This window comes from Nerophis lumbriciformis, linkage group LG02 (genome assembly GCF_033978685.3).
Source record: "Nerophis lumbriciformis linkage group LG02, RoL_Nlum_v2.1, whole genome shotgun sequence".
Taxonomy (NCBI): Eukaryota; Metazoa; Chordata; class Actinopteri; order Syngnathiformes; family Syngnathidae; genus Nerophis; species Nerophis lumbriciformis.
In genome coordinates this window covers 1,642,738-1,658,315 of record NC_084549.2, presented here as the reverse complement: position 1 = coordinate 1,658,315, position 15,578 = coordinate 1,642,738, and the positions used below count along the sequence as shown (strand labels likewise).

The 15,578-nt window shown below is 31.7% G+C and overlaps 1 protein-coding gene across 1 annotated transcript in view; it reads left to right on the top strand.

Moving 5' to 3' along the window:
• The window catches only part of LOC133572380 (ankyrin-3-like), a 367,012-nt gene that overhangs the window by 257,364 nt on the left and 94,070 nt on the right, over positions 1 to 15,578 (top strand). The window contains exons 34-36 of the mRNA XM_072915334.1: positions 1,914 to 2,010; positions 6,546 to 6,774; positions 15,362 to 15,487. Of these exons, the coding sequence (XP_072771435.1) occupies positions 1,914 to 2,010; positions 6,546 to 6,774; positions 15,362 to 15,487 (452 nt within the window). The remainder of the gene's footprint in view (positions 1 to 1,913; positions 2,011 to 6,545; positions 6,775 to 15,361; positions 15,488 to 15,578) is intronic.

Genomic DNA, 15,578 nt, shown 5'->3' with positions numbered 1-15,578 from the left:
TACACCTAGTCCATGACTCACCTTTTTACACCTAGTCCATGACTCACCTTCATACACCTAGTCCATGACTCACCTTTTTACACCTAGTCCATGACTCATCTTTTTACACCTAGTCCATGACTCACCTTTTTACACTTAGTCCATGACTCACCTTTTTACACCTAGTCCATGACTCACCTTTTTACACTTAGTCCATGACTCACCTTTATACACCTATTCCATGACTCACCTTTTTACACCTAGTCCATGACTCACCTTTTTACACCTAGTCCATAACTCACCTTTATACACCTAGTCCATGACTCACCTTTTTACAACTAGTCCATGACTCACCTTTTTACACTTAGTCCATAACTCACCTTTTTACACCTAGTCCATAACTTACCTTTTTACACCTAGTCCATAACTCACCTTTTTACACCTAGTCCATGACTCACCTTTATACACCTAGTCCATAACTCACCTTTTTACACCTAGTCCATGACTCACCTTTTTACACCTAGTCCATGACTCACCTTTTTACACCTAGTCCATGACTCACCTTCATACACCTAGTCCATGACTCACCTTTTTACACCTAGTTCATGACTCACCTTTATACACCTAGTCAATGACTCACCTTTATACACCTAGTCCATGACTCACTGTTTTACACCTAGTCCATGACTCACCTTTTTACACCTAGTCCATGACTCACCTTTTTACACCTAGTCCATGACTCACCTTTTTACACCTAGTCCATGACTCACCTTTATACACCTAGTCCATGACTCACCTTTTTACACCTAGTCCATGACTCACCTTTTTACACCTAGTCCATGACTCACCTTTTTACACCTAGTCCATAACGCACCTTTATATACCTAGTTCATGACTCACCTTTTTACACCTAGTCCATGACTCACCTTTTTACACCTAGTCCATGACTCACCTTTTTACACCTAGTCCATAACTCACCTTTATATACCTAGTCCATGACTCACCTTTTTACACCTAGTCCATAACTCACCTTTTTACACCTAGTCCATAACTCACCTTTATACACCTAGTCCATAACTCACCTTTTTACACCTAGTCCATGACTCACCTTTTTACATCTAGTCCATGACTCACCTTTTTACACCTAGTCCATGACTCACCTTTTTATACCTAGTCCATGACTCACCTTTTTACACCTAGTCCATGACTCACCTTTTTACACCTAGTCCATAACTCACCTTTTTACACCTAGTCCATGACTCACCTTTTTACACCTGGTCCATGACTCACCTTTTTTACACCTAGTCCATGACTCACCTTTATACACCTAGTCCATAACTCACCTTTTTACACCTAGTCCATGACTCACCTTTTTACACCTAGTCCATGACTCACCTTTTTACACCTAGTCCATAACTCACCTTTATATACCTAGTCCATGACTCACCTTTTTACACCTAGTCCATAACTCACCTTTTTACACCTAGTCCATAACTCACCTTTATACACCTAGTCCATAACTCACCTTGTTACACCTAGTCCATGACTCACCTTTTTACATCTAGTCCATGACTCACCTTTTTACACCTAGTCCATGACTCACCTTTTTACACCTAGTCCATGACTCACCTTTTTACACCTAGTCCATGACTCACCTTTTTACACCTAGTCCATAACTCACCTTTTTACACCTAGTCCATGACTCACCTTTTTACACCTGGTCCATGACTCACCTTTTTTACACCTAGTCCATGACTCACCTTTATACACCTAGTCCATGACTTACCTTTTTACACCTAGTCCATGACTCACCTTTTTACACCTAGTCCATGACTCACCTTTTTACACCTAGTCCATGACTCACCTTTTTACACCTAGTCCATGACTCACCTTTTTACACCTAGTCCATGACTCACCTTTTTGGTCCTGCGCAGGAGGGACGTCCCCCGCCCAGTGGGAGGACATCACAGGAACCACACCACTGTCCTTCGTCACCGATTGTGTCTCCTTCACCACAAATGTGTCGGCCAGGTGAGACAAGAAGAGGTTGGCACTCGGGTTGTACGGTATACCACTACTAGTATAGTATATCGCTACTAGTATAGTATAGTATACCTCTACTAGTATACTATAGTATACCGCTACTAGTATACTATAGTATACAGCTACTAGTATAGTATACAGGTACTAGTATAGTATACAGCTACTAGTATAGTATACCGCTACTAGTATACTATAGTATACCGCTACTAGTATACTATAGTATACAGCTACTAGTATAGTATACAGGTATTAGTATAGTATACAGGTACTAGTATAGTATACCGCTACTAGTATACTATAGTATACCGCTACTAGTATAGTATACTGGTACTAGTATAGTATACAGGTACTAGTATAGTATACCGCTACTAGTATACTATAGTATACCGCTACTAGTATAGTATACTGGTACTAGTATAGTATACCGGTACTAGTATACTATAGTATATTGCTACTAGTATAGTGTACAGCTACTAGTATAGTATACTGGCACTAGTATAGTATACAGCTACTAGTATAGTATACCGGTACTAGTATACTATAGTATACCGCTACTAGTATAGTATACTGGTACTAGTATAGTATACCGGTACTAGTATACTATAGTATATTGCTACTAGTATAGTGTACAGCTACTAGTATAGTATACTGGTACTAGTATAGTATACCGGTACTAGTATACTATAGTATATTGCTACTAGTATAGTGTACAGCTACTAGTATAGTATACTGGTACTAGTATAGTATACAGCTACTAGTATAGTATACCGCTACTAGTATACTATAGTATACCGCTACTAGTATAGTATACTGGTACTAGTATAGTATACCGCTACTAGTATACTATAGTATATTGCTACTAGTATAGTGTACAGCTACTAGTATAGTATACTGGTACTAGTATAGTATACAGCTACTAGTATAGTATACCGCTACTAGTATACTATAGTATACCGCTACTAGTATAGTATACTGGTACTAGTATAGTATACAGCTACTAGTATAGTATACCGGTACTAGTATACTATAGTATACCGCTACTAGTATACTATAGTATACAGCTACTAGTATAGTATACAGGTACTAGTATAGTATACAGCTACTAGTATAGTATACCGCTACTAGTATACTATAGTATATTGCTACTAGTATAATGTACAGCTACTAGTATAGTAAACTGGTACTAGTATAGTATACAGCTACTAGTATAGTATACCGGTACTAGTATACTATAGTATACCGCTACTAGTATAGTGTACAGCTACTAGTATAGTATACTGGTACTAGTATAGTATACAGCTACTAGTATAGTATACCGCTACTAGTATACTATAGTATACCGCTACTAGTATACTATAGTATACAGCTACTAGTATAGTATACCGCTACTAGTATACTATAGTATATTGCTACTAGTATAGTGCACAGCTACTAGTATAGTATACTGGTACTAGTATAGTATACAGCTACTAGTATAGTATACCGGTACTAGTATACTATAGTATACCGCTACTAGTATAGTGTACAGCTACTAGTATAGTATACAGGTACTAGTATAGTATACAGCTACTAGCATAGTATACCGCTACTAGTATACTATAGTATACCGCTACTAGTATAGTATACTGGTACTAGTATAGTATACAGCTACTAGTATAGTATACCTCTACTAGTATACTATAGTATACCGCTACTAGTATACTATAGTATACAGCTACTAGTATAGTATACAGGTACTAGTATAGTATACAGCTACTAGTATAGTATACCGGTACTAGTACACTATAGTATACCGCTACTAGTATAGTGTACAGCTACTAGTATAGTATACAGCTACTAGTATAGTATACCGCTATTAGTATACTATAGTATACCGCTACTAGTATAGTATACTGGTACTATTATAGTATACTGGTACTAGTATAGTATACAGCTACTAGTATAGTATACCTCTACTAGTATACTATAGTATACCGCTACTAGTATACTATAGTATACAGCTACTAGTATAGTATACAGGTACTAGTATAGTATACAGCTACTAGTATAGTATACCGGTACTAGTATACTATAGTACATTGCTACTAGTATAGTGTACAGCTACTAGTATAGTATACTGGTACTAGTATAGTATACAGCTACTAGTATAGTATACCGGTACTAGTATACTATAGTATACCGCTACTAGTATAGTGTAGACAGAAAAGGGAGAATGGACGCATTTTGGTGTAAAAAGTCAAGATAAAGGTGAAGTTATAACACTGAAACACCCTCAGGAAGAGCTGCTTTAAGACATGGCTAACTAGCTAGCGGCTAACGTCCATCCACAGTGTTTTAGCTACCTCTAAATCACTAATCCTGGCCTCCATGGCGACACACTTTCATCCACGTAACCATTATCACTAGCGCTCCTCAATGTAAACAAACGCCATGGGTGGATCTACACCTGACATCCACTGTAATGATACCAAGTACAAGAGCGTATCTAGTCGATACTACTATGATTACATCGATATTTTTTATCATCACATCTTTTTTCCTTTTTTTTTAATATATATGATGTTTATAAAGTCAGTAAATACATGAGGACTTTGAATATGACCAATGTATGATCCTGTAACTACTCGGTATCGGATCGATACCTAAATGTGTGGTATCATCCATAACTAATGTCAAGTATCAAAGAAGAGAAGAATAAGTGATTATTACATTTTAACAGAAGTGTAGATAGAACATGTTAAAACAGAAAATAAGCAGATATTAACTATAAATGAACAAGTGGATTAATAATCATTTTTTACAGTTTGTCCCTCATAATGTGTAGAAAATAATAGGTGTATAAATGTTACTGCATAGACTAATTAGGAGTCTTTGTTTGTTTACTTACTACTAAGGCTGAAACGACGCGTCGACGTAGTCGACGTCATCGGTTACGTAAATACGTCGACGCCGTTTTTGTGCGTCGGCGCGTCGCATATTTACGTCACACTACTGTCATGGCGGAGCGCAAAGCAGAGGATGCGAGCGAGGGGAAAAAAGCACGCCAAAAGTCGTCAAAAGTGTGGGAGTATTTCAATAAACGGCCTAATAATGTTGTTGTATGCACACTGTGTCGAGCGGAAATGGCCTATCATAGCAGCACAACGGCTATGAAGGAACATTTGAAAAGAAAACCCCCGACAGCGTTCTTGCCATCACCATCAACAAGTCAATCGTCCGCGTGCGTATACGTTGTCATCATTACACAAAAACATGAATGTGTCATTTGTATCTGCGTTGTAAATTCATAAACTAAAGCACCGTTTCGCTCTGAGAGGCGCGTTTGGCGTGCCTGTTCAGTGTTTACAAAGACGCGCTCCTCTTTAACGCTGTGGAGAGGCGGCGGCGGCGAGCGAGCGGCGAGGCGGGGCGCGCCGGGAGCGACGCCGCAATCGTGCCCAGGTGCGCGATCCGCGCAGTTGGAAGAGAAAAGACTTTGTGTAAAATTAAAAGATTGTAAACCTGGCAAAGCCGTCTGGCGTTCAGTCTGTCGGTCCTGAAAGAACCCCACGGCACAAGACGTGTCACAAACGCTAACGTTAATTAGTTGTGCAAATACCTTTTACAACATTAACAGTTACATATACTATGTACAAACCAACAATTCACTTTCACTTTAATCATACTATCATTGTTGTGTTATTAAGCAAAATAAGCAATACTTTTACTTTTGTTGAAATGTTTACACTGTACACTTTTTTGTATTGGATGTTTAGCTTTATTTTTGCACATTTGAGCAAATAAGCAATACTTTTACTTTTGTTGAAATGTTTACACTTGTTACAGAATATTTCCGTTTTGCACTTTTTTGTATTGGATGTTTATCTTTATTTTTGCACATTTTAAAGCAAAATAAGCAATACTTTTACTTTTAAAATGCTTATACTATTCCAGAATATTAAGATTTGCACTGGATGTTTACTTTTATATTTGCACATTAAAAAGCAAATAAGCTACTTTTAATTTTGTTAAATGTTAAAAGTTTTAAATGTTTACATTGTTACAGAATATTTTGTCATGTTGTTGTCAATGTTGACTGAGTGGCCATACTTTTTTTTTTTGTAAATAAAAGCCATGCCTTTTGAAAAAACTGGCCTACATTTATTTTTTCCTCTTCATTTTAAATTTAAAAAAAAATCGGTAAAAGGAAAAATAATCTATAGATTAATCGAAAAAATAATCTATAGATTAACCGATTAATCGGAAAAAATAATCTATAGATTAATCGAAAAAAATAATCTATAGATTAACCGATTAATCGAAAAAATAATCTATAGATTAATCGATAGAAAAATAATCGTTAGCTGCAGCCCTACTTACTACTAAAAGACAAGTTGTCTATTTTATTTAAGGACTAAATGACAATAATAAACATGTTTCATGTACACTAACATGTTTTTGTTTAAATAAAGACAATAATGACATTTTATTTAGAAAAGTATCAAAGTACAATATTGGCACTGATCCTTTGGTCTCCTCTCCAGGTTCTGGCTGGCAGACTGTCACCAGATTCCTGAGACGGTGAGTCTGGCGTCTCAGTTATACCGGGAGCTGATCTGCGTGCCGTACCTGGCCAAGTTTGTGGTCTTCGCCAAGACCAACGACCCGGTCGAGGCTCGCCTTCGCTGCTTCTGCATGACGGACGACAAAGTGGACAAGACGCTGGAGCAGCAGGAGAACTTTGAAGAAGTGGCGCGGAGTAAAGACATCGAGGTGGGCTGGTGTGCAAATGTCAGCATCAAGGAATATGTCACAATTAGTTGTGTATAATTGAGTTGTCAAATGTTAAGGTGGTATTATTAAATATGTGTATAATTGCTTGGTTGTCAAATGTTAAGGTGGTATTATTAAATAAGTGTAATTGTTTGGTTGTCAACTGTTAAGGTGGTATTATTAAATAAGTGTAATTGTTTGTTGTCAAATGTTAAGGTGGTATTATTAAATAAGTGTATACTTGTTTGGTTGACAAATGTTAAGGTGGTATTATTAAATAAGTTATAATTGTTTGGTTGTCAAATGTTAAGGTGGTATTATTAAATAAGTGTAATTGTTTGGTTGTCAACTGTTAAGGTGGTATTATTAAATAAGTGTAATTGTTTGTTGTCAAATGTTAAGGTGGTATTATTAAATAAGTGTATACTTGTTTGGTTGACAAATGTTAAGGTGGTATTATTAAATAGGTGTATAATTGTTTGGTTGTCCAATGTTAAGGTTGTATTATTAAATAGGTGTGTAATTGTTTGGTTGTCAAATGTTAAGGTGGTATTATTAAATAAGTAATTGTTTGGTTGTCAAATGTTAAGGTGGTATTATTAAATAGGTGTATAATTGTTTGGTTGTCAAAGGTTAAGGTGGTATTATTAAATAGGTGTATAATTGTTTGGTTGTCAAATGTTATGGTGGTATTATTAAATAAGTAATTGTTTGTTGTCAAATGTTAAGGTGGTATTATTAAATAAATAATTGTTTGTTGTCAAATGTTAAGGTGGTATTATTAAATAAGTAATTGTTTGTTGTCAAATGTTAAGGTGGTATTATTAATAAGGTGTATAATTGTTTGTTGTCAAATGTTAAGGTGGTATTATTAAATAGGTGTATAATTGTTTGGTTGTCAAATGTTAAGGTGGTATTATTAAATAGGTGTATAATTGTTTGGTTGTGAAATGTTAAGGTGGTATTTTTAAATAGGTGTATAATTGTTTGGTTGTCAAATAGGTGTATAATTGTTTGGTTGTCCAATGTTAAGGTGGTATTATTAAATAAGTCGTTGTTTGGTTGTCAAATGTTAAGGTGGTATTATTAAATAGGTGTATAATTGTTTGGTTGTCAAATGTTAAGGTGGTATTATTAAATAGGTGTATAATTGTTTGGTTGTCAAATGTTAAGGTGGTATTATTAAATAGGTGTATAATTGTTTGGTTGTCAAATGTTAAGGCGGTATTATTAATAAGGTGTATAATTGTTTGTTGTCAAATGTTAAGGCGGTATTATTAAATAGGTGAATAATTGTTTGGTTGTCCAATGTTAAGGTGGTATTATTAAATAAGTAATTGTTTGGTTGTCAAATGTTAAGGTGGTATTATTAATAAGGTGTATAATTGTTTGTTGTCAAATGTTAAGGTGGTATTATTAAATAAGTAATTGTTTGTTGTCAAATGTTAAGGTGGTATTATTAAATAGGTGTATAATTGTTTGGTTGTCAAATGTTAAGGTGGTATTATTAAATAGGTGTATAATTGTTTGTTGTCAAATGTTAAGGTGGTATTATTAAATAAGTGTAATTGTTTGGTTGTCAAATGTTAAGGATGGTATTATTAATAAGGTGTATAATTGTTTGTTGTCAAATGTTAAGGTGGTATTATTAAATAAGTAATTGTTTGTTGTCAAATGTTAAGGTGGTATTATTAAATAGGTGTATAATTGTTTGGTTGTCAAATGTTAAGGTGGTATTATTAAATAGGTGTGTAATTGTTTGGTTGTCAAATGTTAAGGTGGTATTATTTAATAAGTGTATAATTGCTTGGTTGTCAAATGTTAAGGTGGTATTTTGGTTGTCAAAAGTTAAGGGGGTATTATTAAATAGGTGTATAATTGTTTGTTGTCAAATGTTAAGGTGGTATTATTAAATAAGTGTAATTGTTTGTTGTCAAATGTTAAGGTGGTATTATTAAATAAGTGTATAATTGTTTGGTTGTCAAATGTTAAGGTGGTATTAAATAAGTTATAATTGTTTGGTTGTCAAATGTTAAGGTGGTATTATTAAATAGGTGTATAATTGTTTGGTTGTCAAATGTTACGGTGGTATTATTAAATAGGTGTGTAATTGTTTGTTGTCAAATGTTAAGGTGGTATTATTAAATAGGTGTATAATTGTTTGGTTGTCAAATGTTAAGGTGGTATTATTAAATAGGTGTGTAATTGTTTGGTTGTCAACTGTTAAGGTGGTATTATTAAATAAGTGTGTAATTGTTTGGTTGTCAAATGTTAAGGTGGTATTATTAAATAAGTAATTGTTTGGTTGTCAAATGTTAAGGTGGTATTATTAAATAAGTGTAAGTTGTCAAATGTTAAAGTGGTATTATTAAATAAGTGTATAATTGTTTGGTTGTCAAATGTTAAGGTGGTATTATTAAATAGGTGTATAATTGTTTGGTTGTCAAATGTTAAGGTGGTATTATTAAATAAGTGTAATTGTTTGGTTGTCAAATGTTAAGGTGGTATTATTAATAAGGTGTATAATTGTTTGTTGTCAAATGTTAAGGTGGTATTATTAAATAGGTGAATAATTGTTGGTTTTCAATTGTTAATGTGGTATTATTAAATAGGTGTATAATTGTTTGGTTGTCCAATGTTAAGGTGGTATTATTAAATAAGTAATTGTTTGTTGTCAAATGTTAAGGTGGTATTATTAAATAGGTGAATAATTGCTTGGTTGTCCAATGTTAAGGTGGTATTATTAAATAAGTAATTGTTTGGTTGTCAAATGTTAAGGTGGTATTATTAATAAGGTGTATAATTGTTTGTTGTCAAATGTTAAGGTGGTATTATTAAATAAGTAATTGTTTGTTGTCAAATGTTAAGGTGGTATTATTAAATAGGTGTATAATTGTTTGGTTGTCAAATGTTAAGGTGGTATTATTAAATAGGTGTATAATTGTTTGTTGTCAAATGTTAAGGTGGTATTATTAAATAAGTGTAATTGTTTGGTTGTCAAATGTTAAGGATGGTATTATTAATAAGGTGTATAATTGTTTGTTGTCAAATGTTAAGGTGGTATTATTAAATAAGTAATTGTTTGTTGTCAAATGTTAAGGTGGTATTATTAAATAGGTGTATAATTGTTTGGTTGTCAAATGTTAAGGTGGTATTATTAAATAGGTGTGTAATTGTTTGGTTGTCAAATGTTAAGGTGGTATTATTTAATAAGTGTATAATTGCTTGGTTGTCAAATGTTAAGGTGGTATTTTGGTTGTCAAAAGTTAAGGGGGTATTATTAAATAGGTGTATAATTGTTTGTTGTCAAATGTTAAGGTGGTATTATTAAATAAGTGTAATTGTTTGTTGTCAAATGTTAAGGTGGTATTATTAAATAAGTGTATAATTGTTTGGTTGTCAAATGTTAAGGTGGTATTAAATAAGTTATAATTGTTTGGTTGTCAAATGTTAAGGTGGTATTATTAAATAGGTGTATAATTGTTTGGTTGTCAAATGTTAAGGTGGTATTATTAAATAGGTGTGTAATTGTTTGTTGTCAAATGTTAAGGTGGTATTATTAAATAGGTGTATAATTGTTTGGTTGTCAAATGTTAAGGTGGTATTATTAAATAGGTGTGTAATTGTTTGGTTGTCAACTGTTAAGGTGGTATTATTAAAGAAGTGTGTAATTGTTTGGTTGTCAAATGTTAAGGTGGTATTATTAAATAAGTAATTGTTTGGTTGTCAAATGTTAAGGTGGTATTATTAAATAAGTGTAAGTTGTCAAATGTTAAAGTGGTATTATTAAATAAGTGTATAATTGTTTGGTTGTCAAATGTTAAGGTGGTATTATTAAATAGGTGTATAATTGTTTGGTTGTCAAATGTTAAGGTGGTATTATTAAATAAGTGTAATTGTTTGGTTGTCAAATGTTAAGGTGGTATTATTAATAAGGTGTATAATTGTTTGTTGTCAAATGTTAAGGTGGTATTATTAAATAGGTGAATAATTGTTGGTTTTCAATTGTTAATGTGGTATTATTAAATAGGTGTATAATTGTTTGGTTGTCCAATGTTAAGGTGGTATTATTAAATAAGTAATTGTTTGTTGTCAAATGTTAAGGTGGTATTATTAAATAGGTGAATAATTGCTTGGTTGTCCAATGTTAAGGTGGTATTATTAAATAAGTAATTGTTTGGTTGTCAAATGTTAAGGTGGTATTATTAATAAGGTGTATAATTGTTTGTTGTCAAATGTTAAGGTGGTATTATTAAATAAGTAATTGTTTGTTGTCAAATGTTAAGGTGGTATTATTAAATAGGTGTATAATTGTTTGGTTGTCAAATGTTAAGGTGGTATTATTAAATAGGTGTATAATTGTTTGTTGTCAAATGTTAAGGTGGTATTATTGAATAAGTGTAATTGTTTGGTTGTCAAATGTTAAGGATGGTATTATTAATAAGGTGTATAATTGTTTGTTGTCAAATGTTAAGGTGGTATTATTAAATAAGTAATTGTTTGTTGTCAAATGTTAAGGTGGTATTATTAAATAGGTGTATAATTGTTTGGTTGTCAAATGTTAAGGTGGTATTATTAAATAGGTGTGTAATTGTTTGGTTGTCAAATGTTAAGGTGGTATTATTTAATAAGTGTATAATTGCTTGGTTGTCAAATGTTAAGGTGGTATTTTGGTTGTCAAAAGTTAAGGGGGTATTATTAAATAGGTGTATAATTGTTTGTTGTCAAATGTTAAGGTGGTATTATTAAATAAGTGTAATTGTTTGTTGTGAAATGTTAAGGTGGTATTATTAAATAAGTGTATAATTGTTTGGTTGTCAAATGTTAAGGTGGTATTATTAAATAAGTTATAATTGTTTGGTTGTCAAATGTTAAGGTGGTATTATTAAATAGGTGTATAATTGTTTGTTGTCAAATGTTAAGGTGGTATTATTAAATAGGTGTATAATTGTTTGGTTGTCAAATGTTAAGGTGGTATTATTAAATAGGTGTATAATTGTTTGTTGTCAAATGTTAAGGTGGTATTATTAAATAGGTGTATAATTGTTTGGTTGTCAAATGTTAAGGTGGTATTATTAAATAGGTGTGTAATTGTTTGGTTGTCAACTGTTAAGGTGGTATTATTAAATAAGTGTGTAATTGTTTGGTTGTCAAATGTTAAGGTGGTATTATTAAATAAGTAATTGTTTGGTTGTCAAATGTTAAGGTGGTATTATTAAATAAGTGTAAGTTGTCAAATGTTAAAGTGGTATTATTAAATAAGTGTATAATTGTTTGGTTGTCAAATGTTAAGGTGGTATTATTAAATAGGTGTATAATTGTTTGGTTGTCAAATGTTAAGGTGGTATTATTAAATAAGTGTAATTGTTTGGTTGTCAAATGTTAAGGTGGTATTATTAATAAGGTGTATAATTGTTTGTTGTCAAATGTTAAGGTGGTATTATTAAATAGGTGAATAATTGTTGGTTTTCAATTGTTAATGTGGTATTATTAAATAGGTGTATAATTGTTTGGTTGTCCAATGTTAAGGTGGTATTATTAAATAAGTAATTGTTTGTTGTCAAATGTTAAGGTGGTATTATTAAATAGGTGAATAATTGTTTGGTTGTCCAATGTTAAGGTGGTATTATTAAATAAGTAATTGTTTGGTTGTCAAATGTTAAGGTGGTATTATTAATAAGGTGTATAATTGTTTGTTGTCAAATGTTAAGGTGGTATTATTAAATAAGTAATTGTTTGTTGTCAAATGTTAAGGTGGTATTATTAAATAGGTGTATAATTGTTTGGTTGTCCAATGTTAAGGTGGTATTATTAAATAAGTAATTGTTTGTTGTCAAATGTTAAGGTGGTATTATTAAATAGGTGAATAATTGTTTGGTTGTCCAATGTTAAGGTGGTATTATTAAATAAGTAATTGTTTGGTTGTCAAATGTTAAGGTGGTATTATTAATAAGGTGTATAATTGTTTGTTGTCAAATGTTAAGGTGGTATTATTAAATAAGTAATTGTTTGTTGTCAAATGTTAAGGTGGTATTATTAAATAGGTGTATAATTGTTTGGTTGTCAAATGTTAAGGTGGTATTATTAATAAGGTGTATAATTGTTTGTTGTCAAATGTTAAGGTGGTATTATTAAATAAGTAATTGTTTGTTGTCAAATGTTAAGGTGGTATTATTAAATAGGTGTATAATTGTTTGGTTGTCAAATGTTAAGGTGGTATTATTAAATAGGTGTATAATTGTTTGTTGTCAAATGTTAAGGTGGTATTATTAAATAAGTGTAATTGTTTGGTTGTCAAATGTTAAGGATGGTATTATTAATAAGGTGTATAATTGTTTGTTGTCAAATGTTAAGGTGGTATTATTAAATAAGTAATTGTTTGTTGTCAAATGTTAAGGTGGTATTATTAAATAGGTGTATAATTGTTTGGTTGTCAAATGTTAAGGTGGTATTATTAAATAGGTGTGTAATTGTTTGGTTGTCAAATGTTAAGGTGGTATTATTTAATAAGTGTATAATTGCTTGGTTGTCAAATGTTAAGGTGGTATTTTGGTTGTCAAAAGTTAAGGGGGTATTATTAAATAGGTGTATAATTGTTTGTTGTCAAATGTTAAGGTGGTATTATTAAATAAGTGTAATTGTTTGTTGTCAAATGTTAAGGTGGTATTATTAAATAAGTGTATAATTGTTTGGTTGTCAAATGTTAAGGTGGTATTATTAAATAAGTTATAATTGTTTGGTTGTCAAATGTTAAGGTGGTATTATTAAATAGGTGTATAATTGTTTGGTTGTCAAATGTTAAGGTGGTATTATTAAATAGGTGTATAATTGTTTGGTTGTCAAATGTTAAGGTGGTATCATTAAATAGGTGTATAATTGTTTGGTTGTCAAATGTTAAGGTGGTATTATTAAATAGTTTGTTGTCCAATGTTAAGGTGGTATTATTAAATAAGTAATTGTTTGGTTGTCAAATGTTAAGGTGGTATTATTAAATAAGTGTAATTGTTTGGTTGTCAAATGTTAAGGCGGTATTATTAATAAGGTGTATAATTGTTTGGTTGTCAAATGTTAAGGTGGTATTATTAAATAGATGTATAATTGTTTGGTTGTCAAATGTTAAGGTGGTATTATTAAATAAGTGTAATTGTTTGGTTGTCAAATGTTAAGGTGGTATTATTAAATAGATGTATAATTGTTTGTTGTTAAATGTTAAGGTGGTATTATTAAATAGGTGTATAATTGTTTGTTGTCAAATGTTAAGGTGGTATTATTAAATAGGTGTATAATTGTTTGGTTGTCAAATGTTAAGGCGGTATTATTAATAAGGTGTATAATTGTTTGTTGTCAAATGTTAAGGTGGTATTATTAAATAAGTAATTGTTTGTTGTCAAATGTTAAGGTGGTATTATTAAATAGGTGTATAATTGTTTGGTTGTCAAATGTTAAGGTGGTATTATTAAATAGGTGTATAATTGTTTGTTGTCAAATGTTAAGGTGGTATTATTAAATAAGTAATTGTTTGTTGTCAAATGTTAAGGTGGTATTATTAAATAAGTAATTGTTTGGTTGTCAAATGTTAAGGTGGTATTATTAAATAGGTGTATAATTGTTTGTTGTCAAATGTTAAGGTGGTATTATTAAATAAGTAATTGTTTGTTGTCAAATGTTAAGGTGGTATTATTAAATAGGTGTATAATTGTTTGTTGTCAAATGTTAAGGTGGTATTATTAAATAAGTAATTGTTTGTTGTCAAATGTTAATGTGGTATTATTAAATAAGTGTAATTGTTTGGTTGTCAAATGTTAAGGTGGTATTATTAAATAGGTATATAATAGTTTGGTTGTCAAATGTTAAGGTGGTATTATTAAATAGGTGAATAATTGTTTGGTTGTGAAATGTTAAGGTGATATTATTAAATAGGTGTATAATTGTTTGGTTGTCAAATGTTAAGGTGGTATTATTTAATAAGTGTATAATTGCTTGGTTGTCCAATGTTAAGGTGGTATTATTAAATAAGTGTAATTGTTTGGTTGTCAAATGTTAAGGTGGTATTATTAAATGGGTGTATAATTGTTTGGTTGTCAAATGTTAAGGTGGTATTATTAAATAAGTAATTGTTTGGTTGTCAAATGTTAAGGTGGTATTATTAAATAAGTGTAAGTTGTCAAATGTTAAGGTGGTATTATTAAATAAGTGTATAATTGTTTGGTTGTCAAATGTTAAGGTGGTATTATTAAATAGGTGAATAATTGTTGGTTGTCAAATGTTAAGGTGGTATTATTAAATAGGTGAATAATTGTTTGGTTGTCAAATGTTAAGGTGGTATTATTAAATAAGTTATAATTGTTTGGTTGTCAAATGTTAAGGTGGTATTATTAAATAAGTTATAATTGTTTGGTTGTCAAAGGTCAACACTGCAGATGATGTCCATCATCAAGTCAACTTCAAACTTGAGTGTTTTAAGTCTTGTAAACAATTGAAAGCGACGCTGTGTTCATAAACTGGGGACACATTATAGTGTAACACCACAATTACAAAGTCACTTCCTTGCCAACACTTCCCTCATCAGCATCTTCTCCCCTTGCAGGTTCTGGAGGGCAAGCCCATCCACGTGGATTGCTATGGCAACCTGTCTCCTCTCACCAAAAGTGGGCAGCAGCTGGTTTTTAATTTCTACTCCTTCAAGGAAAACCGTCTTCCTTTCAACGTGAAGGTGCGTCGCATTCTTCTCACCTTTTTATGAAGCGCGTGATGAAAAGAAAGCCAAATACCTCCAGGGAGCGTCGTCTTACTGGACTAGATTA